At 34.7% G+C, this 26,326-nt stretch overlaps 1 protein-coding gene across 3 annotated transcripts in view; it reads right to left on the bottom strand.

Moving 5' to 3' along the window:
* IGSF3 (immunoglobulin superfamily member 3) overlaps window positions 1-26,326 on the bottom strand; it is a 121,796-nt gene that overhangs the window by 30,749 nt on the left and 64,721 nt on the right. For 2 of the 3 annotated variants that reach the window (XM_026664061.2, XM_087966614.1), the window contains exons 4-7: window positions 24,656-25,066; window positions 21,032-21,421; window positions 17,411-17,812; window positions 12,024-12,428 (exon numbers count right to left, since the gene is read on the bottom strand). In XM_026664061.2, coding sequence (XP_026519846.1) covers window positions 12,024-12,428; window positions 17,411-17,812; window positions 21,032-21,421; window positions 24,656-25,066 — 1,608 coding nt within the window. The remainder of the gene's footprint in view (window positions 1-12,023; window positions 12,429-17,410; window positions 17,813-21,031; window positions 21,422-24,655; window positions 25,067-26,326) is intronic. The other variant, XM_026664062.2, reaches the window with a different exon arrangement.

Raw genomic sequence — 26,326 nt, 5'->3', positions numbered from 1 at the left:
AGGGGACTTCACTATCTGGAACTGATACTGTGTCTAATTGCTCCATCTGGGGCTCACCTTCTCCCTCCTCCTGTATGTCTGGATGCATATGTGAAATGAAAGAAGACTCCCCTTGAGGAGGTATCTGAGGATAATGTAGGTCAATTCTGCATAGAGATCTTACTGACTTGAAAGTCACATTCCGATACTGGTATCTTTCTGGTCATCAAGGATTGTTGGACCCCGGCTGCGATTCCTCTGCGGATTGCAAGCTCCATCCATGCTTTCATAGTTTCTGGTATCTTATCTGGCAGAAACTCCTCCTGTCGTAGGCCAGTCGCTGTTGGAGTGAAGGTCACCTCGGGGGCTTGCCTCAGGATATTTATGCTTGGTGAGGCCTGTAAAGTGCTAGCTGGCCTGTGAGGCATGGACAGATCTAAGGCTGCTGGTGGCTGTTGGGGCTGGGATATTGGGGCTGGGGGAGGAGGCTGGGAAGTTCTTTCAGCCTCTTTAGAGTGTTTCTCAATTTGCTTTTCCAGCGCCTTCTGGCATCGGTTAGCATCTTTCTCTGCGGCCTTCGAGGGACCCTATATATGGATTGTATATCTATATATGGATTGTTGGCACGTCCCGGGTCCTGCACCACCACAGGGGCAAGAGACCCTATCTCTACTTTCACTCCCCCCTTTTATAAAAATTATTTGATGTTTATGTTAATGAATTATTTTTTTTGCAAAAAAAAGTCAATAAAAATTATTATTTACAAATGGTCTAATTTGATAATGATCAATGCCAGGTCAATTCAAGAAAAACAACAACCACAGACCTTCAGCAGCTGACTGATCAGGCTGATGTGGCCTGGTACTGCTAAGTACACACACACACACACATTCTTAAGTTTTGCGGTACTTACATGTATGGTATTCAGCTTTGTTCGGGTATTTTCCCACATCATTATAGTTGTGCTTTTAAAGTTGTAGCAACGTTTCGGCAGAATCTCATCTGCCATCATCAGGCTTCGTCTGACGAACACAATACAGAAGCCTGATGATGACAGATGAGATTCTGCCGAAATGTTGCTACAACTTTAAAAGCACAACTATAATGACGTGGGAAAATACCCGAACAAAGCTGAATACCATACATACATACATACATATGTTTGATTGTTCACTGTGAGGGCAGCCAACAAATCTTTACTTATACCTCCCCAAAACTGGAGTAAAGGGAGCTACAAATTTTAGTTCTCCTTATAAGCTGCGTTAAGCTTTGAAGAAATTAAAGCCTCTCACAGGAAAAGTAAAATTCAGGAATACGGCCACACGATGCAACGTGGATAAAATGGCGAAGTCCAGTAAGTTTCATGCCAAAATGACCGTTGCTCAACTCTAAACGGCTCCAGCCGGTTGTTTGTTTTGGTGCCAACACTGCTACAACCTTAATTGTTTATAAAAAAAAGGCACCAACCAAAAAATCGATACTGTTGGACTGAAATGATAAGGAAGGGACAAGGAGGGCTCCAACCCCCCCGCCCCTGTAAATCCTAGGGGAGGAAACGCTGCTGGCAAAAAATAATTAGGAACTGAATGAGCATGTTATCTTAAAAGCGGCTTAAATTTCGAATCGCAATGGCAAAACAGAAAAAACAATTCAAAGAGTGGCAAACCGCGATCTCTGGGGAAAGCACAGCTGCCAAAAAAACAAACGGCCAAATACGATCGCTGTGGGCGGCAATTGGGCTGATCGCCAAAGCGATCTGCTTCAATTTGACAGCTTCCCCTTTTTTACCAATTTGCTGTCGGAATTGAGAAAGAATTTAGAATATTGATTAACTAATCAAACCTGAAATATTCCTGCTCCAGACAAGGATAAGACTGAACTAAAACTGGGGGACGCTAGGCAGGAGCCAGGGAGGAGTAACAGCGTCCTATTCAAATAAGCCCAGTCTATCCAAGCAAAGACTAAGCACCTCCCACTCTCTGGATGCTCGGAGCAGCTCAATGGAGAAACATGTGTGATGCATGTTGGAACCTTGCTCGAGTTTATATATTTATATTGCTAACTTGCAACCATTCCTTCTCTTTCCCAATACATTAGTTTTGATACATTAATTCAATTACTTTGGTCTATGATATCCTTGTTGTATCATGCAATCTACATAACATTCACTGCAAATCATTTTGGTATGCAGACAACATAACATCAACTCCATACAAAAACACATATCTATGTATTTCCCAACCAGCACACTTCTAATGTCACCAGAAGCATTACTTATATAAATACATTAAAAATTCCAATGGGCATCACACATATTTTTCTTACTTTCTACCAAAACAAATTTTCTTTTCAATCTTAATTATAATATTCCAGTTCATCTATATTGAGATGTTTAAAAAATTAAGATTTAAGTTTTTCAAGTCTTTACTATATATTTCAGGTAAAATTCCCAATAAAAATATCTCTGGTTTCAAGTCATTATGTTTTTTCGTCATTTTCTCCAACCACATGTGGATTTTAGTCCAGTATTTTTTGGCATCCGCACAAGTCCACCACATATGGTAAAATGAGCCAGGTGTCTGATGACATTTCCAACATTTTTTGGATTTATTCTTGAACATTCTTGCTATTCTTGTCGGGGGAAAATGCCACCTGTAAAACATCTTATACAAATTTTCTTTATATGCTGTTGACATTGTCATTTTATAATTTTGAGACCACAATTTTTGCCATTTATCTAAATCAATCCCATATCCAAAATTCTTCCCCCAAGCAATCATAGTTTCTTTAACTTGTTGTTCTTCTAGTTTAATTTCTAATAAATATCCATACAATTGTTTAATCACCTTTTCATCAGTACCTGTCAAAATCTTATCTAAGTCAGTCAATTTATCATAGAAACCTTCTGCTTTAGAATCTTTATCATACCTTGAATGTATTTGCGCATATGAAAATCAATTCATCTTCATACCTTGTTCCTCTAGTTTTTGCATAGATTTAAGTTCACCCTTTTCATTCAATATTTCACCATATCTAACTGTTTGTCCCTTTTTGTATATTATAGGATACAAAAATGCTTCAATAGTCGATAACCAGACTGGAATTTTCAAATAACATTGTCTTTTAACCTTCTCCCAGTTTAACCACGTATATAATGTCTTCTAAAATACCCCTGTGTTTTAGTTCCTTTGTACCATAAAAAAGCATGCCACCCCAACAACAGATCATGTCCTTCTAATGTCAACAATCTAGCATTTCTTAGTGTTATCCATTCCTTAACCCACATCAGATTTGTAGCCTGGTAGTACAATTCCCAATTAGGCAAACCAAATCCTCCTCTTATTCTAGCATCTTGCAAAAGTTTTAACTTTATTCTCGCTTTCTTACCTTGCCATATATATTTCAATACAATTTTATTTAAATCTTCAAAATAATCTTTTCCAAGTCTAACTGGAATTGTTTGAAACAGATATAAAATTCTGGGTAATATATTCATCTTGATTGTTGAGATTCTCCCTATTAGTGAGAATTGTAAGTTTTCCCATTTTGCCAAATCTAGTGCTATGTGCTGTTTAAGTTTAATATAATTATTCTCTTTTAATGTACTACATCTTGCTGTCAAATATATCCCCAAATACTTGATCTTATTTGTGACTTGAATTTTCAGTAGGTCTGCCAGTTCTTCCTTTTGTCTTAATAGTATATTCTTTGTCAAAATCTTTGTCTTATCTTTATTTATTTTCAAACCAGCCACCTTTCCATATGTCTCTATCTTTTCTATCAATTTTGATGCTGTTTCTAAAGGGTCTTCTAAGATGAAAACCAGATCATCCGCAAATGCTTGCAGCTTAAATTCTTCCTTTTTGATTTTTATTCCTTTTATATTATTTTCATCTCTAATATTTCTGTTTAACACTTCCAAAGTTAACACAAACAACAAAGGTGATAGTGGGCACCCTTGTCTTGTTCCTTTTCTTATATTAATAGAGCCTGTCAGCTCTCCCTCTATCATTACCTTTGCCGTTTGCTTATAGTATATAGCTTCTATTGCTTGGATGAATTTTCTAGCAAAACCCATCTGTTCCAACAGTAATAACATGAATTGCCAATTCACATTGTCAAATGCCTTCTGTGCATCTAGAAATATCAGAGCCATTTGTTTTTCAGGATGTGCCTCGTAGTATTCCAAGGTGTCCAAGATTACTCTCATATTGTCTTTAATTTGTCTCTTTGGCAGAAATCCATTATGATCAGGATGGATAAAATTATTTAAATATTTTTTTGTCTTTCTGCCAATATTGAAGCAAAGATTTTGTAATCTGCATTTAGTAAAGAAATGGGTCTATAGTTCTTAATTTGTAATGGGTCGGCCTCCTCTTTAGGAATAAGTGTAATATAGGCTTCTGACCATGATTTAGGTTTCTTCTTCTTTAACATAACTTCATTCATAACTTCTAGCAATGGAAGATTCAACGATTCTTGTAATGTTTTATAAAATTCTGCCGGAAGTCCATCTGGGCCTGGTGCCTTTCCATTATTTTGCTTCTTGAGTGCTTCAGTTAACTCCATCATCGTTATATTGCTTTCTAACATTTTTTCAGTCTCTTTAGGTATCTGAGGTAAATTAGCATTCTGTAAGTACTGCTTAACTCTCTCTTCATCAATATTCTCTTGCATATATAATTTCCCATAGAAGTCTCGAATGATTTTCTTCTTCTCTTTGCTACCATGGCAAACTTGGCCTTGGTCATCTATTAATTGCAATATTTTCCTTGATTCTTTCTCCTTTCTCAATTTATATGCTAACCATCTACCTGGTTTATTTGCATCTTCAAAGTAGTTCTGTTTAGCACCTCTAATTTTCTGTGCTAATTCTTCTTTTTCTATTTGACCCATTTTGTGTTTAATTATATCCATTTTTAACTTGATGTCCTTTTTCTGTGGCATTTTCTGTAGCTCTTTTTCAAGTCTTTTATGCTCATCCTCTAGGGCCTTAGAGGCTAGCCTTTTCACAGTATTTCTTTTCCTTGTATAGTCTATTATCAAGCCTCTAGCATATGCCTTCATTGTGTCCCATACATTCTGAATGGATGTATCTTCTTTTTTATTTTCTCTAAAGAAAAAGGCCAATTCTTTCTCCATCCACCGTGTAAAGTCTTTTTCCTTTAAAATAGTATTATTTAACGTCCATCTAGATCTTCTTTTTTGTCCTTTCCATTTAATTGTCATTGGATTGTGATCTGCCCAAGTACTTGTTTCAATATTTATTTCTTGAATGTTAGGTATTAATTCTGTTGACATCCATATCATATCTATTCTGGACCATGATAAGTGTCTATTTGAATAGAAAGTATATTGTTTAGTTTTAGCATTTCTTTCTCTCCATGTATCTTTTAAGTTTATTTCATCTACCATTTTAAAAAAAGATTTAGGGAGAGTCTTTCTGTTTTGCTTTGTTGTTTTCTGTGCTCTATAATCCAATTTGTTGTCTACAATTCCATTAAAATCTCCCATCATAACTATATTAGCATTGTCCAATTCAATTATTTTCATATGTAATTTTTTGTAGAATTCTGTTTTAAGTTTAAGTTTTTGACTTCCCACTTTCCTGTCACAAAAATAAAATGTTTTACTTACTATACAATTTTGTTTCAAAATATTCCAGAATATATTTGCTTGTTTGAGTTACTCTTCCCACAGAACTAGCAGAATAAAGAAAAAACTCTCCTGAGAGGATTTTGCTATATATGCATGCACTGACCTGGAGAAAAGGAGCAATCTATGTTTTAAAAATGCAGACAGGATGATATACTCAGAAGGGTTTACACATCTTTCTAGATATAGCTCTCTGTCCAGGAGACTAAATCTGTTCTATATAAAGTAGATGACCTTATTTGAAAAGGAAACATGAAGTTGTTGCAAGTCCCGACTATTCTAATTAATTATTTTTATTGATTGTTTGGTTTGGTTGTTTGGTTTATATTTTTGTTTTATTGAATACATTTATACCAATTTATCTTGCACCAAAACTGGATGGTGATTTAAGAACATTAGGATAATGGTTCCAAAACAGATAAAATGTCTGACCCACAAGCTTTAGAAACTAATTACTCAAAAAATTGAGCTACCTGGGGAAAAAAAACTGTCTCGAGCCAAAAGTTCTACACACACCACCAAAAGCTGTTGATCTTCTTTAACCTACAGCATCTAACTGTTTTTCCTCTTTATTTCAGTTTCAATCAATTTGCCTGTTCATTGGCCCATGACTTTCAATGCCACCTTTATAGATTGAACTGTCTTTCTATTAGCTACAAACCACATCCTGATGTAGAGACTGAATTTAATGATTAAGTACCACTTCTTGGCTGTTTTTCAATTATATCCGGGTTTCCTTATAGATACATTTTTCTCCACGTATCTAAAACTGGAAAGCTTTTACATGTGTGTCAATAGGAATTACTACAATTGGATGTGTTAGTGTATCTATATGGATGCTTACATTTGAATAGCAACAGGGCTTCATGACATTTCTGTTCAATGAATTCTAGGAATACTTAAAATGCTCATCATGACTTATAGTAATAGGTGGGAACATTATTAATCCTGGAATGATGGTGAAAGATATTTTACTTATCCGGTTACAGTTCGCTGTTAAGATGTATCAAAATATTCAAAAGTTATTTTCCTAAATTACAGAATATATTTTATTTTTACGGTACTTACTTCATTTGTATCTGTATCTAAACTGGTATCTGAGAAAATAGTAATTGATTATTATAGTGTATTACCAAGGCACACATCTCTGGTCTTTCCTCTTCATTATAATGAACAGCATTTAAAGTTTTTAGGTCACTGAGCACACTACTTCACTTCCACCAAAGCTGATTTAATTGAAATAGCTGTCTGTAAATTAGAAAGGAAGCCACAAAGACTCTCTCTCCCAATTAATGTTCTCATGGGGAGAAAAAGTCTGTTTTGGAGGCACTAAAGTAAACCACTTGTTGGGGCAAGATATGAGAACATAAGCAAGCAATTTGAGACTTTTGGATCAAGTTTTTTTTTTTAATTTCTTAAGGTTTCTCTGCTATCTGTATTTCATCTTTTGCTTTAAATCAATCGAATAGTAAACTTATAAGCCAATTGCAGCTTAACCAAGTGTGCTTCTTTCCAGGTTAGTTAATTTAACTATTTAAGTATCATATATTTTAAAAGAAGTATAAGAGAGGAGATTTCTAGATCAAATTTTTAATATTTAACAGACATATTTTATACCACACATACGTTGTGGGATATGAGAGGGATCTTGAAGTCTTTAGTGGATAATCACTTAAATATGAGCCAGCAGTATGCTGCAACTGCCAAAAAAGCCAATACATTCCTAATCTGCATTAACAGAGGGATAGAATCAAGATCACATGAAGTATTAATACCACTTTATAATACCTTGGTAAGACCACTCTTGAAATTCTGCATCCAGTTTTGGTTGCCACAATGTAAGAAAGATGTGGAGACTTGAGGCAAAGCGTGCACAGAAGAGCAACTAAGATGATTAGGGGACTGGAGGCTAAAACATATAAAGAACAGTTGCTGGAATTGGGTATGTCTAGTTTAATGAAAAGAAGAACTAGGGGTGACATGATAGCAATGTTCCTATATCTAAGGGGTTGCCACAAAGAAGAGGGAGACAATTTAGTCTCCAAAGCAGCCAAAGGCAGGACAAGAACAATGGATCTAAACTAATCAAGGAGAGAAGCAACCTAGAACTAAGGAGAACTTTCCTGACAGTTAGAACAATTAATCAGTGGAACAACTTGCCTCCAGAACTTGTGGATGCTCCAACACTGGAAGTTTTTAAGAACAGCATGGACAACTATTTGTCTGAAATGGTATAGGACTTCCTGCCTGAGTAGGGGTTGGATTAGAAGATCTCCAAGGTACCTTCCAACTCTGTTTTTCTGGTTTCTACTCACAATCTGAAGGAGTCTTATATGTTTTGATAGTTTATAAAAAGGACTGGAATATTTACAGATGCAAAACCAACCAACACCATCTCTTCATTATTCAAGTAAAAATAAGGGCCACAAAAGTTCAAAATGGAGACATTTCTTATTTGTAACTACTTCCAACATTTCAGCACTTAATGCAGATCATATTTGAAAATATACCACAAGCCTGCAGCAATTTGATAGATGCACAAATCAGACAGTAAGGTTCTTTACTAGAGGTTATGCATAAATATTTCTGTTCAGTAGTCTGCAACACAGCCATATGTCATGTGACAGTAGGACTAGAAGTAAGTTTGCTGTCTTTGTTTGAGGCACTCAGACATATTTACTTCAGTTCGTGTCATGCATTTCAACTTGAAAATATATTTCAAGAGAGTGAGGTAATCAACAGAACTAATAAATATGGAACGTGCCATCCTAAAATTTCTTCTATTTTTTTTGTATGTCTTAATATGACCTCTATTACCAAATTCATCAAAACTTCAGAATTATTATTATTTTTTTAGATGAAACTGGGGAAGCTTAGACTACTTTATTAGCATATTTGGCTTACTGGAAAGCAAGATGATTTAATTTCCTTTGCTTTCAGTAAATGATGTCAGCCATCTTAGATGTCTTTATTAAGAGAAGTAGTGATCTCATTTAAATGTGAAGTTGAACTATTATTTAATGTTACATAAATTATTTTTTCAGTATAGCTTTACTTTCAGGAGATCAAATACTTTCACATGCTTTAAATCAACTGTCTTTTATCATTTTAATCAAACAGACAAAATGTAGCTAGTAGAGGTTGGACTAGAAGACCGCAAAGATCCCATCAATATTTTGTTATTTTGTATTCTGTATTCAGAAAAAAAAGTTATGGAGTATCATAGTGAGTTTGCTCATTGGTTATACCATAGTGAACTTGTTTCCTTAGATTATATTTAAAGAGAAGTCATTACAAAAAAATGGAAGTAAAAGCTTCCAATTTTGCCTTTGTGGCCACCTCTAAGATAAGATGGAAAAACATTAGCCAAAGACTTTTGCAATGCTAATATTATATTCAACAAGACGTTTTTCTTTGTGATTTCAATTTGAGACTACTATTCATTGTATCATGTTATAGCAGGATCTATTAATATGGTAGATTAAGAAAATATTCTGATTTCCATTTATTTAACAAGAATTGAGTCTGAACCTTTTATCTTCTGAAAAAAACGCCTTGGTTGGCATGGGAAAGCTTCCATGAGAAAGTACTATGGTATGAACTTAGGTATAACACTAAAAACAAAGTATTGGTCTTAACATTCTTAAAATATCCTATTTGCTAATTGCAACTCAGCATATATTGCTTTGGAGTCCTTAGTGCTTTCTTGAGTTTGGTGGTTTTCCTGCAAATGTTTTATTAACCTCTTTAGTGTTAGAAGGATTTGCTTTCTGTTTGTATGCAATCTATAGTCAGTAGACTTTGGGATTCTGTTTTTACTAGCACAATCTATTGTAACACAGCTCAGTCATTATTGCATCTAACAGGACTAAACATATTTCAGGGCTCTGAGGATTGAAACTGACTAGATGTAAGTACTACCTTACATTATTTATAGGCCTGTACAAAATACAGCACTTTGAATTTAAGAACTGTTTGCCAATTACAACTACAACTAGCAATAAAAACTATGATAAAAATGCCTATGCTTTTAAAAAAGTGTTAATATTGATCCCCATTTACAAAATTATAGTGATTTTAACATCCAAACCTTCTTAGGTGCTCCAAGGAGATTGAAAATGGTGAATAAATAGAAGATAACGGCATCAAGGGATTACATACTGAACAAATACTGAAGTAAAGCATTTGTTTTTGCAACAAAAAGACAAAAATGATATGTTCCAGGCACACATATGAGTCTGAGACACAGAAATGAGACTACTATAGTAGATATAATTCACTAAAATATTATCCAACTTAAATGAGATGGAATGAGCTAGATAAATAGAATTACTGACTGATGTTGGAATTTAGCCAACAATTTATGCCTGAAGAAAGCTCTTCTTGAATAACATACTTGTGCCTCCTTTTTGAGTATAACAACTACAATGTTGCCCTATAACCTTACTTGTTTACATTGTTGTAAACATACAGAATCTTTCTAAATGTAATTCCAAACACTAATTTCAGTCTAAATTATTCCACATGCATGGAATTTTTTTTTCTTGATTGATGTTTTTATACAGGGACCATGCAAATCTGTTCTTGCATATTCTTTTTTCAAGTTCTGAAAGAAAGCTATATAGCAATACATTTTTATGACTATAAAAATGATCTCAGATGTTTTCTGAAGTAAGTTTTTCAGACTTTTTAAGGAAGATAATTTTTAATCATTATGTAATGCCCACTAGATGCAAAAATAAGATGCATGAAATACATGTATTCACAAGTACATATATGTATATATGTATATATGTATGTATGTACAGGTAGTCCTTGGGTAACAATGGCAACTGGGACCAAGATTGCTGTTGATAAACAATGCGAACATAAAGCACAATTGTATATAATGACAGCAAGTATGGCAATCCTGATTGCTGTCATAATCTAACACTGCATAGGTCATTAAATGGGAAAAGGAGGGCGTCTCAGGCAAGAAGCGGGGGTGTGGATGCAGGCACTATGGAGTGCAGGTGGGCTGGCAGCAGCCATGGGTGGGTTAGAGAAGGCCTGGGAGAACCAATGGAGGCTGAGGGTGGGCAGGAGGGAGACTACAGAATACAAGATTGTTAGGAATATGAGTCACCTAACAGCTATTTGGGTTAGAAATATATAAACCAGGATAAACATTTTAAAACTGTATCTTTAAGAAAATGCAAAACTGTAATTAGGTGTGGTTTCTCAAATGGCCATAAAATGGAGCCAGAAACCTGGGTTGTTTAGTCTTAGTCTCAGAAGAGAGTGTGAGTCAGTCTCTGTTTCCTTCTGTTGGAAAGTATTGCCGTTCCTCCATTTCTTCTAATTGACTGATATTACTGGATTTAATTTAAGTCTGTTACTGAACTGTTTTTTTACACTGGACTTTGATATTTGGATTATCCCTGGATTGAAAACTGACTGATTTAACTTGTGAATGACTTTGGATTGCTTATTTTGGACTTTGCTTAACGTTTCTGGAAGTAAAAACCTACATTTACTGTACAGTGTATCTGTGTGCTGTATGTGTATTATTCAAACACTCCTCTCAAATACGTCTCCCTGTATGCGCTCATTCTCCTAACGGGGAATTACCTCAACAAAGATCTCAGACTTCCTGGAAGAAAAGGTAGGAAAAACAATTTGAAACCTTACTTGCCAGTTTTCCTACTGAGTTTGTTTCTGGAAGGTGGTAGGGAAGGTCACAAATTCCAATCAATCACATGATCACAGCTCAATGCTGTAAATGCAAGACAGCTACCTAAGCACCTGATTATAATCATGTGACTGCAGGGGTTTGCAACAGCCAGAACTTCAAGAACTGGTCATAAGTATATTTTTTCAGCCTTTGAATTAACTTTGAATAGTCACTAAACAAATGGACATAAGCCCACGCCATCTGTACTCAATAATTTGTCTTCAGCTTTACATTGACAGATCTTTTTACTTAAAAAAAACCCGATCTGAGATACAAGCAAAAGTTGATAAACAGCTGTGAACGGAGAATATAACTTCAATTCTTGTTAATGTCTTACTTTTAGTTTAGGCTCAACTTTCTTTGCTAATTCTAGCAGTGCTCTGGTACCCATAACAACCCTATTTCCTCATAAAGTGACTTCTCTTCAATGATAACTTCATGGAAACTGAAAGAGAATTTGTTACATTTCTGATGGTATGTACATTCTTGAGAACACACAGATTTAAGGCAGTACCACAAAATTTAAAAACGGCCATCTTGCATTGATCCAAAGGGGTGGGGGGAAACATTTGGAAACGCAAACCTTATAAATGATGAGTGGCAAGCTGATAGAATGGCAAGTTTTCATCCTTAAACCGTTCCATTAAATCCTTGGCAATACTGCCAGCATACTTACTAGGTCGTAAGACCCTGATTTCCAACAGGTTGGAGGTTCTATCTGCCAATCGGGTCCAGCTGCTATTGTAGTTCTTGCGCCACAGCTCAGCCACACACTGGTATTTGCCTGCTTCTGTGTCACTGGCCCTGCTGATGCTCAGGCGTACATTGTTGCTGGACTCTGCTTTCTCAATGGCTGTTCGGGTTCGGAATCCAACATATTTATCACCCCACTGAACTCCTCCATCACGAGTAAAGGTGACCAAATCATGAAATTCAGTGCTGCCAGCTGGTTGAAAACGCCAAGTCACGGATACTGGCACCCATGAAGGATAGTGCGGCTTGATAATGCATTGTAAGTCAAATGATTCATTATAGGTCACTCCAGGTGTGCGGGAGATGGCTGTAACTGCAAAACCAGCATCTGCCAAAAAAGTACAATAAAAAGAGTACTTAAAACATTAATAAACCTGAATTAACATATAGATGCAAAGAAACAACTAATTTTCTAACTGTAATTCACAGAATATTGCTGTAAGCATTTTTTCTCAGTTAACATATTAAAACTCCAATAGGAAAAATTGATTTCTGGTACTACAGAAAGTAATCTCATTCCTGAAATTTAAGGATAAAAATTGAGCTGGTAGTATTAAATGGAACTGTGCTTCTTACTTAACTTGTTTCAAATGATCTGTGATGAAGCACAATATTTTTTGTTTCCAAGTACACTGAAGTATACATTTAAAATGAAACTTATCTTGTTACTTATAAAACTGCATTGTACTTCTAGATGTGTTGCTTGAATCAAAAAGCATACTCCAATGTTGGTCTTTACTGTTTTAAATCTACAATATTCTCTAATACGGCACTCATGCCTATAGATACTATGAAATCTTTTAACAGAACTCTTGAGTATATTGAATATATAGTGAAATATATAGGTTTTGATGAACTGGTGGAATAAAAACAGCCTGGTTTTAAATGTAGGAAAAATAAAAGTGATCATTATCAATTTTAGAAAAGACAGGCATAACCATACACCTCTGTACAACATTCAACTGTGGACATGGTTAATAGAATCACGTTTTTGGGTATGCAGCTGATAAGGTTAGTTTGGTCACTCAACAGTAAGTCACTGGTGAAATGGGCACAACAGCACCAGCATTTTCTGCGTCATATGATCTTTCCAGTATCCTTACCACTTTCTATAGAGGGACGATTGAAAGCATCCTGTCAAATTATATTACTGTGTGGTTTGGAGGTATTACTATTTCAGACAGAAACAGAGACTTCAAAGAGGTGAGATAGCAGAAAAGATTATTGGAAGTTCACTTCCCACTATCCAGGACATAGCATATAAGTGATGCTTGACCAGGGTCCACAGTATTGTCTGGGACACTTACACATCCTCTCCATGACTGGTTTTTTTGGTTACCTTCTGGGAGGAGGCTTCATGGTATCTGAAGCAGAACTAGACTCTGTAATAGCTTCATACCCTATAGTACCAATCTTGTTAACTTTCAAGACTGTTTTTTCCGCTATGTATTCTAAATGGTATGTGATTAATATGTGTGTGTGTGTTTGTGTTTGTATACAAATGGAATTCTGATTCCTGCCCACAAAAGAATGTGTGTGTGTGTGTGTGTGTGTGTGTACGTACGTATGTATGTATATACATACACACATACACACACTTTTGAGAGTGGGAATCAGAATTTCATTTTTTAATGTGTGCCAGTGTATTCACAGAAGAAAGATAAGATAAAGGTTAGTTCTGGAGCAATAATATAAGAACAAGATAAGATAACCTTTACATTGATAACCTTTATCTTATCTTATCTTGTTCTTATATTATTGCTCCAGAACTGCAAAAGCATTTTTGTACATGTACATCAATTAAGTATCTCAAGGATTCTAATCCTTGAGGGCATCATTATAGCAGAATTCTAGTCGATGTAATTATAAAAAGAATAGGTCAAATTTTGGCATTAAAGTCTTTTTGGAATGTATCTAAGGATTTACAGGCAAGAGATCAAACGAGGAAGGATAAAATAAAATTTTTCTTTTTCTATATTGACTATAGTAGACAATCAGAAATAATATTGGATATAGATTTCTGATGCAATTGTTGAAAAATCCCATTTAGGAGGCACTTTTTAGTACAGAAAAGGGCTTAAATTCCTTCACACATTAGTGCCTCAGCTGAAGCCAAGAATCAGTTTTATAATGTGTTAGTGAAAGAATTATGCTTGCCCAACAGGTTGCAGGAATGAATTTTGCTTATGTAATAGACTCTTTTTTATGATCTTGTAATAGATCTCTCAATTAAAAATGAAGTTTAAAATGGCAATTCCTCCGTTTGCACTAACTTTGTACTGAAACACAGATTTTGAAATATCTGATTTTTTGAGCTCACTGATTGAATTATACTTGCTTGCTTTATACTAGGAAATACATAGTGCATGTAGTCTTCCCTTACGAACCACAAATGAAGGTGGCAACTTTGTTGCTATTCACAATGTCAAGTGACTGCACCAGACTTAGGCCAGTTCCACTGCTGTGGTTAAGCATGATGTCATACTACCACAACTTGCAATATCCTTCCACCTTCTCCATTGACTTTATTGGAAGCCAGTTGTGAAGATTAAAAATGGTGATACCTCACAATTGCAAATTTAATTTTTCAGTGCTGTTATAACTTTGAGCAGTAACTGAACAAGGCAGATGTAAAGCTATTGTAGATGCAAAATAAGCATACACATTTGCTTTTCTCCCAATTATGAGTTTAACTTTTCTGGAAAACCCCGTGGTATGCAAATAATTTCCTTATGTCTCTCTAGGAATCAAAGCACCACTTCATTAGAAATTCCTTAATAGTATGTTATATTGTCTTTCTCCTCTCCAGCTATCTTGGAATCGGAGCTTTACAAAATTAACAATATTTATTTTTTAATCCTCTTCCTTAACATCTTCCTCATTGGACAACAGAATATATTCTCAATGGCCAGCCAACTTTGCTAATTGTGAAAAATATAATTTATTGATAAAATAGCATACTTGATAATTCCCATGCATGGGAGAAAACTTACATTTTGGAATGATGCTTAATTTAGGGATAAATTTTTGGATTAAAATCAATTAAAATTGATAAAATAAATTAATAAATTTTAACCAACTCAGATAGGTTGAGCCTATCATTTTGGTAGCTGAATGTGAAGAAAACGTATGTAACCTTTTACTGAATATGGAAGATGAGAATGCAAAATTTGGTCTGATGCTTGGAATTGAAAACAGACAAAACCAATCTAATGCATAGTAGTGAGATAATAGTAGAAATAAAAACAGCTTCCCCCTCTCCCACCCAGTCTCAACAATGCACAGGAATCATGATTTTACATTAGTAAAATAAATAAAACTTGTTTTTTGAGACAAAGGTTACACAGATATAAATAAAACAAAAAAATGTACAAAACAGTACCAAGTTATATGTTATTAAAGTCAGTCTTCCAAGACATAACAAATGTCTTGAAGAAGTCAGACAATCAGAAAATCTGGATAAAGAAAAACTGTTTCCTTTAAATTGGTTCTGGAGTAAACTGTTGGAAATACAGCATGGCAGCAAAGGACAACAAAAACCCTCAATATTAAGTAAGGTAAAGGTAGAAAACAGACTAGAAACACCAACAATGAATCATGAGCATCATTTTTAACCACAGAATGCAGAAGCAAATCTTTAAAAAAGACCCTGATGGTTAAGAAGGATATAAGGCAACAGGGAAAAAAGACTGGCAGAAACGAGGTGCTATTAATAGATAATAACAATGATGACAGGAAAAATGATAACAGAGCATGAGCTTACCTGAAGTAAAATAAAAAGTTACTGATGAACAATTCTGTTGTCCATCAAGTAATGAAGATTTATAAATATTAACAACTAATTAAATTAAGAACTAATTTTGGACAGCACAGTAAGATTGGAGTTATTCCAAAACAATACATGCACTTACAAGGAAACAGGATAAAAAAGGGTAGAGATGACTTAAAACTCTTACAATTCCTGTGAGATTGTGCAAATGCCAGATAGCCCAGCTTTTCAGTTTTTCTGTGCCTGTCCAGGAATCAAAAGTTAGCACTGGAGATTAAGGTCAAGGAAAACCAGCGTACGGAACAAGGAATCACTATCAATTATCTTCTATTAATTCTCACTTGTCTCTATCATGTGTGCTACCATTACAAGAGAAACTTGGGTTGGGAGTTATGTCCTTTCACACCTGCAAGTAAGCCTGATATAGAAATGCAAAATCCCCTAAGAATATTCAGACAGAGAATCTAATTTAGATTTTTACAAGAAAATATCACTCAAATAATTTATAAGGCACTGTTTTCCTACAAATCCCATAATCACCAATACAGGGCAAGGAGAATTCTACAACCACTCAAGAAAGTTTATGACCAACAAACCTGGCCCTATCTGCCACAGAAAATAAGATGGTTAAACATACCAGAATAAGGAGACTATTATCTATTTTTAAGACAAATTTCCATCTCTTTCCCCATGTACACTAGCAAGTAATTGTTATATATGTGCTTAAAAGAACCATGAGTTATTATAACACTTTTTTTGCTTCAGAGCTTGTTACCTGAAACAACTATTTTAAGCATTTAAGAGAAATATACCTATTGTTTGGGGCATAAAAAGAGAAAAATGAAGGTTTCATGGGTTATTTTCCCCAGAAGATTAAAACAGATGATGCAAAAATGATAACACAGCATTTTACATTAACGACCTGTATATGTCCTAAACACAACCATATAGTTACTAAATGATTTGGGGACAAACATTTATTGTTTTAACAATAAAATGAAAGGTTGTTTTGTGTGTATGTATGTTTGTGTATGTATACACACACACACACACACACATTTGCTTGTATTGAGACTGGCTACAGTTACAGAATCTTGCAACTCCAATTATGTTATATTTCCTCTGCCGACAAATAGTTCAGTGAATTAGGGAAATATCTGTCTCAGCTACTTCCAAATCTTATTTGACTTTTCAGATTTTAAATATGCTTCAGACTCTTTTGATTGGCACCAACTTCTATTTTTCTACAGAAGTCCTGTTTCTTCACTTTCTTTATTCTATAATCCACAAAAGTGGAATGTGCAAGAATGAAAACTAAATTTGATTTCACTGATACGTTATTAAGTCAAAGCAATTATTATCATGGTTAATATTAGTTTTCCTTTTAAATTCCCTTATAAAAACATTGAAAGTCACAATGTAATAGCATATTTGTAACCATCCCAAGACTGCATCTAAAGTTTTGGGGGAATGTTGATGAGGTACCTCTGACTTAAGCTGAGGACTGTTATGTAGTATCTTGTGGCACTTTTTATACTCACCTAATGCAGTGATAGCTACTGCTGAGCCATTATGCCGCTCTCCAATCATCTGCCACTCCCCATCCAGCCTACGTGTCCATTCTGTAATACGACACTCATAATGGCCCTCATCTGCCTTGATGCTGTTAAAGATCTCAAGTGTGAAGGATCCAGGCCGTATCTGTTCCATTTGGATCCCCCCATAGCTACTGCGCTCGACATAAGAGGGACCAGGACGAAGGGTTCCATCCCGGTCAAGTTGTATAATGTCACTGCGACGGTTCTGCTTATCCACAAGTTGCCAAGTGACAGATAATCGGTTTTGGGGTCTAAACCCAGTGCGAACAGTGCAACCAAATCTCAGGCTCTCCCCTTCTAGAACGTTTGTGGCATTGTTGGATACTTCTATTGAAATATTGGTTTCTGCAGTAAAGGAGAACATATGTGATTACAATCAGGACTATGTGGGATAACTCATACATGCATATTTCTTCCTACAGAAATACAACATGTGACCCAACAATAAGAGGATATATTTGGAAAACTATTTCAAAACTGAGCTAATTGAAAAAAAAAATCACTTTAATGTTGGAAACAGATTTTGTTTTTTAAACTGTGTATCCTTATATTATAACCCAATAATACATATTAGGGAATAATCAGAAGTAATGGAAAGAAGTAGCTAATAAAATAAATCTTTGGATTTATTTTATTCTTATTATTAAATAAAAAGTATTATAAAATTATCTGTCCTGCATCTCCTACTTCCCTTTTCTATTACTTGAGGTAGGAAGAATCCATTTTACGAACATCCTTGCTACGTGAGTTAAGAATGGCAATGTGGCAAGTACATGATCTTGTTTAAATCAGTCAGCAACAACTGCTTTTCCACAGTTCACTGGGTTTTTAAAATGTTCAAGTTACAATAGAAAAGATACTTCTTCCCTTTTTGAACTCCAGATTTTTTTGCCCTGCGGGAATCCTATTTTTTCCACTGCAAATATAGATCTGAAAAGTGAGCTAAAGGAGAATAAGAATAAGAATGAAGCTAAGGAAGTTTTCTGTTCTGTTTACCAATGAGAGACAATTTAATCAACTGTTTTAGGGAAGGATATGTAATAAAACAAAATAATAAAAGCTAGTTATTGTTTTTCACTATTGTGTAAATCTATTCCTTTTTAATACAGAAAGATTGGGATAGAATAGAAATTAGAGTTTATTCCTTCTGTGATATTTTTCAATCAAAAACAAATCATTTTCTAAAATTATTTCCTCTCTATTCTAATCATTTTATTTACTTTGTCAATGTTGTGTTGGTCTCGTGTAAGTTATCAGATATAATTTCCATTCATATAACATCCAGATTCAAACTACAGTAATATTTGGAAAAAATATTTACGGTACTGAATAAATCTGTGAATATATAGATACTAAATATGTATAAAACTGATACTATATTTTTAAGATAGCTAGATGATGAATGGAAGATAGATAAGATAGGTAGATAGAGTGTATGTGACAACTTACAAATACATTGTTAACTACAGAAATACTATATTACTGTTGTAAATGTTTCATCAGCTATGAGAAAAAATAAAACTATCATCTCCAAAAACAGTTTGGTAGGATAAGACAGTCCAAGTCAACTTGAAATATACAGAACACAGCATTTACTTGAAACTAATACTATAAGAAGGTTTTCAGGAAAGTATATTGTGCCTTCAAATTCTCTGAAATTCTTGAAAAGATCAAACTTAATTTTATTTACTAATCTCCTTGTTATAATCAGGGAAAGAAGCCAAAGCATCAGAAAAGGAATCAGAGGAAGAGTCTGATTAGGATACAAACAAAAATATGATGCTTGTGAATTAGGGACAAGTTCTAAGTTAAGGTTCCAAAGAGAAACATTCTTCTATACATATTTCAAAAATTAAGTTCGGGGGACATGAGGAAGATGAGAGTTCAATAATTAATTAATCAGCACCAACCTTTAAGAATACAGTAACCTTATTAACCAGACCAATAGCTCATCAAGTCCAACATATCCTAAGACAGGGATCAACAGATGCATTCAGGAACTTAACACAAGTTCAGATTTTTCCATTATTACACAAGTCTGAGATAATTCTGATTTGCTTCCAAAAAGTTTGCTTGGGAGGGCAGTATAAATTTTCAGTTCTTTAAAAACAATACAGCACGCAGGTGCAAAAATACTCTTTGTACTGTATGTACTAAATGGATATGTTACAATCTGAAATATTTTTCTGAAGCATGGATCACTCTGCAAATAAATATGTAATTTGATGGTACAAAGCACCATTACACAAGTAGTCCTCAGTTAACAACCGTTATTAGGACCAGAACTCCATTGCTAAGCAATGGGATTTTAAAGGAAAGAAAAAAGTGACTGCACTGACCTAGGGTAACAGTTGTGGCAATTCCAGTTGTGGTTGCTAAGTGATCCCTGAGAGAGGGATCTTGGACTCCTAGTGGACATTCACTTAAATATGAGCCAGCAGTGTACTGCAGCTGCCAAAAAAGCCAACAAAGTCCCTAGGCTGCATTAACAGAGGGATGAAATCAAGATCACGTAAAGTGTTAGTACCACTTTATAATGCCTTGGTAAGATCACACTTGGAATATTGCATCCAGTTTTGGTTGCCACAATATAAAAAAGATGTTGAAACTCTGGAAATAATGCAGAGAAGAACAACAAAGATTACAGGACTGGAAGCTAAAATACATGAAGAACAGTTGAAGGAACTGAGTATGTCTAGTTTAAAGGGCATAGGGTTGAAAAGGACTAGGGATGGCATGATAGCAGTCTTCCAATATCACAAAGAAGTGGGAGTCAACTTATTCTCCAAAGCACCTGAAGGCAGGACAACAAGCAATGGATGGAAACTAATCAAGAAGAGAAGCAACTTAGAACTATGGAGAAATTCCTGACAGTTAGAACAATTATAATCAGTGGAACAACTTGCTTCCAGAAGTTGTGGATGTTCCAACCCTAGAGATTTTAAAGTAATGTTTGGGCAACCATTTGTCTAAAATGTTATAGTTTTCATGCGTGAGCAGGGGGTTAGACTAGAAGACCTCCAAGGTCTCTTCCAACTCTGTTATTCATGCATGGACACTGAATGTCATGTCACATGATTATGACTTGCTAATTCTTGCTGATTTCCCCATTAACTTTGCTTGTGGGAAGCTGGTAGTGAAAGTCAGAAATGGCAATCTTGTAACTGCAGGATGCTCTGACTATTATAATTGCACACCAGGTGCCAAGTATCCAAATTGTGATTACATGACTAGAGGGATACTGTGATAGTTACAACTTTAAAGACTAGTCATAAGTCTTCTCATTCACAGCTATGGGTAATTTTGAATGGTTATTGAATGTATGGTTGCTAAGCGATGTCTACCTGATTTATGAATTTATTTGCTATAAAATGCTTGGATCTTTGTGGGAAAAGTGGCATATACATTTTTTTCCCAGTTAAATGAATCTAAGATCCTCTGCAGACTGTACTCAACAGAAGCTAAGAAATTAGCCCATTAGCTGCTTATGTCATAATCATCATAAACCTGCCCAGGTCCCAGAAACCCACACAATCAATAGGAGCAAAAAAGATTTATGCTTACTAAGGGGCAGCACTGTAATAGGTGTGTTCTTTGGACGTTTGCTTTCACCATCAATAAATTCACCAGTTGTCGTCTTCAATCGCTCTGTCACTCGACAGTTATATTTGCCGCTATCTTCCAATCGGAGTCGGTAGATTTTTAGAATATAGATGCTGTCACTCTCTTTGGCCACTTTCAGTTGTCCCAAGGCTTCTCTCTGGGCAAACTCATTGTTAAGAATTGGCACAGCATTAGCACCAAAAGTAGCAATGAGAGAACTATTGAAGGCCCAGGAGATGGAGAAATACCTCTTTGCAACATTTTGTACTTCCAAAATACATCTGAACTCCACAGGTTCACCCACTATGTATGTCCGCTTCTCTGTTTCTAGTCGAACGTTGATATCCATATCTAAAAGAAACAGAACAAACAATACATACACAGACACACATACAAACCAATGAAACTGTATCACAGCCCTATACAAACATGAAAGAACTAACAAACTTAGATTATTAATATTAAGAAATTATTATTTGAGGTTTGAACATACTATGCATATTAACAAGTCTGCATCTTCCTGTATTTTAACTTCCTCTCCAAAAGCTATGTTTTTGTTTTCTCTTTCATCTTTCTTATGCATAGGAAAGCACAAAAACTGTATATGTGGTGCAGTTAGATACTAATTTTCTGCAAAATAATAATTTGCTAGCTACTTTCATGTTAACCGATTGAAGAACTATACCAGTTTAGATTATATCAATTCAATAATTGAATTGTATACTATCTTAAAAGAGTTTTTATAAGCAATGTTCTCTACTTCAAAATTTTGACTTGTTGCATAAGTAATCAGTTTGTATGAATTCATGTTTTACATAAAATCATACATCAAAAGAATAGAAACAACTGCTGTGATTTATTTATTCATTTATTCTAAATAAACAATTCCTACCAAAACTACTGACTAATGGGCCAAAGAGGACATCACCATTCAAAAAGGACCACAACATAGGACAACAGCAACACAGGGTAAAACATAGCTTAGTAAAGGCACTGAAAAGAGTAAAGAACATTTTATATGAATATTAAGGTATTTTTATTTATATGAAAAACAATCAGAAAAAAAATCTCTGAAACTTTTAATATATAAAAACTGCAATTAACTTAAAAGAAAAAAAAGGTGCATGTGGTACATAAATTTAAATACCCTAAAGCAAGGCAGTATATTTTGTAACATGATGAGGCAACCGGAGGCTTATCAGATGTTTTAGATTCCAATAGCAATTAGTTCCTGAGGTCCTACACTATAAACCTGCTAGCAAACTATTAATGGTTTTTTGCAAGCATCATGAATTAACATCAACCAAAGCTAGTTTATCTTAACACTCTCTCTGCTTTTACTTGATATAGCCATTGCTACATCAAATCAGCAGTTACCTAACACCTACTTTGACACCAGAAGAAGCTAAAGAGGATGATCAAAGGTTCCAATTAAAGGAAATGTTAGTGTTGCTGACCACTGTGGCTTTGTAACTGCTTAAATTTTTTGCAAGTGAGCTGATTACTGGAACAAGGGAAGGTAAAGTGGCATTTAGCTTAAGCTGTGGTCAAGAATACCCAAGTGAAGGTAGAGAGGCAAAAAGTTCATCCTTGGTGTGTTAAAAAATACACCCAGACCTAGACGTAGAGAGCTTAGCTAATTAATTCCCTCTCCTGCTTATTATGGGTTGTTAGCCTAAATTGTTCAAGTGTTCAATAAATCAAGAACAAATGATGAACTATCAGAAAATTAGAATGTGTATATATGGCTTAATGGTATAAAACAGCTTGTTAAATTATCAGCAGACATGCTTGGTTTGGACATGGATGCCAAGCATTATTTCTGCTCAAAAATAGTGTTGAACCTCAATTTTTCTCTCAGAATGTTAGGTAAAATTATGTTAGATAAAATGAACCCAGTATTGGGCTGGACCATCACCCCAACCAGTATGATCATTACCAAAAAATTGTGAAATTTATCCAAAACATTTGAAGAATCAAGTTGTATTCAAATTTTACAATAAATTAAAAAAAATGATTCTATCTTCTTCTGTCTTAAAACTTGACAGCTTTGAGACTTGTGGACTTCAATTCCCAAAATCCTTTCTCCAGTATTCAGGTTTTATATATTTGCACTGCCAAATCATTTTCTATAAAACTTTCTTTAAAGAACTACATTTTCTTTTCAATCAAACAAAATCTCTTATAGCATTCTTGCTAATAATTTTAATGCTAGGACACCTTCAGTTGAAGACTATTTTTTGGATATCAAAAATGTAAAAATACACTTCATTCTCAACATTAACGCTCACGTAAATTTCTAAGGGGCTTCTCAGCAGATGGTGGTACAATAATATTGTAGAAATGGAAAGCAGCATGAATTCCTTTTTTAAGTAGTACCAGGTTTTAAGTTAGTTCAGGTAGAAGAGGAAAATGTCAAATGCCAGTAACAAAGAGAACCAAACAAAAGGTCAGGAGAAGAAAAAAGTAAAAGGAAAAGACAACCAAAAAAACCCTATGAAGATAGTACTGAGGAGAACAGGAGTACTGTAATTAAACTTTGGCTTATGGCTTATAAAATGGAAAGCATTTTAACCACTCTGATATATATACAACACTAAGAGGTTAAATTAAATTCGCAGGTGGATGCTGCTCTAGTTAAAGCCACTTCTATATTGGCAATTATGCAAGTACAATAGAAGGGCTTTTATTGTACTGTTTTTTGCATTCACTCATATGAACATCTTTTTTGCTAATAGCTGCTCAAATCCCCCCCTTTTTAAAGAAAGAAACCAATAGCCCAATGATAAAGCAGGGGTCCCCAAACTTGGCAACTTTAAGACTTGCGGACTTCAACTCCCAAAGTCCACAAGTCTTAAAGTTGCCAAGTTTGGATACCTCTGTGATAAAGTCTCTTTAAACACATCCCAGATAAACTAAATCAGCAAATCTGTAAATTGGACCAATGAAAGGACAGATTATTTGATGCACTAACAATTAAGATAAATCATTCTACAACAGTATCAGAATGTCAGATTTGGTTCAAGTTTTCACCTGCATCCGCTAACTAAATGATTTATCAATCAGTCAATCAATCATGTATTTAAAAAGTGAAACTTGGAACTATTTAGTTGTAGTCCAAATGTTAAAAGTACTGGAGTTGCTATATATACATACACATATGTATATACAATCATATAAATATACATACATTATTAACATTTTGAGAGATTGCTAAATCTCATTAGATTTAGGCATTGTCACTAACATTTTTGTAAGAATCTGGGGAGGGGGAATAAAAATTGTTGTAATCTTGAGATTCATTTAAAATTTTAAAATATCTATTTTAATTTTGAGTTCTGCTTTCTTCTGAGACATATCCACCGTAGTACCATATAGTATAGGTTTTATGTTTCCAACCACTGCTTTATGAAACAGCCCTCAAAAGCTTCTGGTAGAGACATAGTGGTCAACATAAAAAAAAGGATGTAAAGTCTGTGAAGCTCCTCCTAATAAATTGTCTACCTTGAATCCCTGATCCCACAACTGAAATTATGAGAGTACATGCAAGACTATGAGAGAGGTAAAAAAAATTGGTACACTAACCGGTTCCTTCCACATAGACCATAGTGCTCTCCGACTGCTTGCGTGTCATGGCGTACCAAGTGCCATTAGGATCCTGAATCCATTCAGCTGCCTCACAATAAAACTCGCCTTCATCAGAGGACTGAAGATTATAGATAGTAAGCTTAGATTGAGTCTCGCCCACTTTATCAAGACGGACGTCTCCACTTGCATGGCGTTGCGTGTATTCACTTCCTGCACGCAGTACAAAATCTTTACTGAGAGAAATAACTTCCACAGGAGGCTCATCTGCTTTCCGACGATACCAAGCAATGGAAATGTGGCTGTGTTGTTCAGTATTCTTGGTAATCTCACACTTTAGCTCCAGAGAATCATGCTGTACTTTCTTTAGAGTCTGGGTTTCAGAAGTTATTCGTAGGGAGTCAGGAATAACTGCAGTGAACAGATGAAAGAAGGAATATAAATATCTGTATATTGATAGTATTTGCTGTGTTTGATCATGCAAAGAAGCCTTAGTTAACCCGAAAAGCAAATTCTGCACCAAATGCTAGAATGATAAAGGTGATGAAGAAGATATTCATTGTTGTATTTATGTTCCTACCAATATTGCACAATAAATAGAAATGAGAAACAATAGTATTGTTACTTTTTGCAATATAGAAAGCAAATCTGGTGAGGGTCATTTCTAATAGATTATGGACATCTGTATCCAATTTAAGCCTGTTATAATCAGTTGGCTGTTGGTGGGAATACAATTTTTCTGATCCAAAGCCTACACTTGGCCTTTCCTGGTTAATTTTATTTATGCATTTATTTATTTTATATTTTTTATTAAATTTATATGCCCGCCATCTCACCATGAGGTGATTTTGGCAGCTTAACTGAGGGAAAAAAACATAGCGGTCAGAAGAAAAATGTAGGCAAGACTGAGAAAAAATTGTCCCTCCTCATTTCATTTATATTTAAAACCAATTAACAAATAAATATAGTAACATTGTTACTCAGAAGGTAATTAGTAAGCTATCACATTAAAAACTACAATTTGGTGAGCAAGCTATTTAGGGCCTGCAGGTGGTCCTCGGCCGTGGATGACTGAGAATCCTTATGTCATTACCAAACATATAAAAATCTGTAATAGGAATAGGAAAGACTTTTGTTAAAATTCTGAAGACCAAAATTAAAAGAACTATATTTAGAGAGATTGCTACAGTTTGGTTTAGCATATGACAGTTTCTTACTATGATATATCATTTAATTTTTCAGAAGAATTTCTTTACCTAGGTAATTTAATTTACTGCCCAGATCAGACTATATCATTTCTACCTCATCCATTCTTTTCTCTGTCCTCAGCTATATTTTATTTTTTTTATTTTTCATATGCAATTAAAAATATACATACTCTTATATATATATATTTTATGTTATTTAATCATCTTATAAATTTCAGTATTAGTACTAACTGCTCAGAGATTCCTAAGGAATTATTTGTGGAGTGCATATGTGTGTTTCTTTGGCATTACACTATCAGTAATCTTTGTCCCAAAACACTATTGATTGTCATTTTATTTACTGTTCTTTTATAAATTAACAATATCTGCAAATAAAATTAAGGTATAGAACTTAGAGGCAGTCTGTTTCTTATGAGGATAAACAAACAAACAAATGCATAGTCCTCTAACTTAATTAGCTTTA

This window comes from Notechis scutatus, chromosome 5 (assembly GCF_049901735.1).
Source record: "Notechis scutatus isolate UNSWTSFEM ecotype Mainland chromosome 5, rNotScu1.2, whole genome shotgun sequence".
NCBI lineage: Eukaryota > Metazoa > Chordata > Lepidosauria > Squamata > Elapidae > Notechis > Notechis scutatus.
Note: the sequence above shows the minus strand (reverse complement) of the source record. Positions and strands in the feature narration are given on the sequence as shown.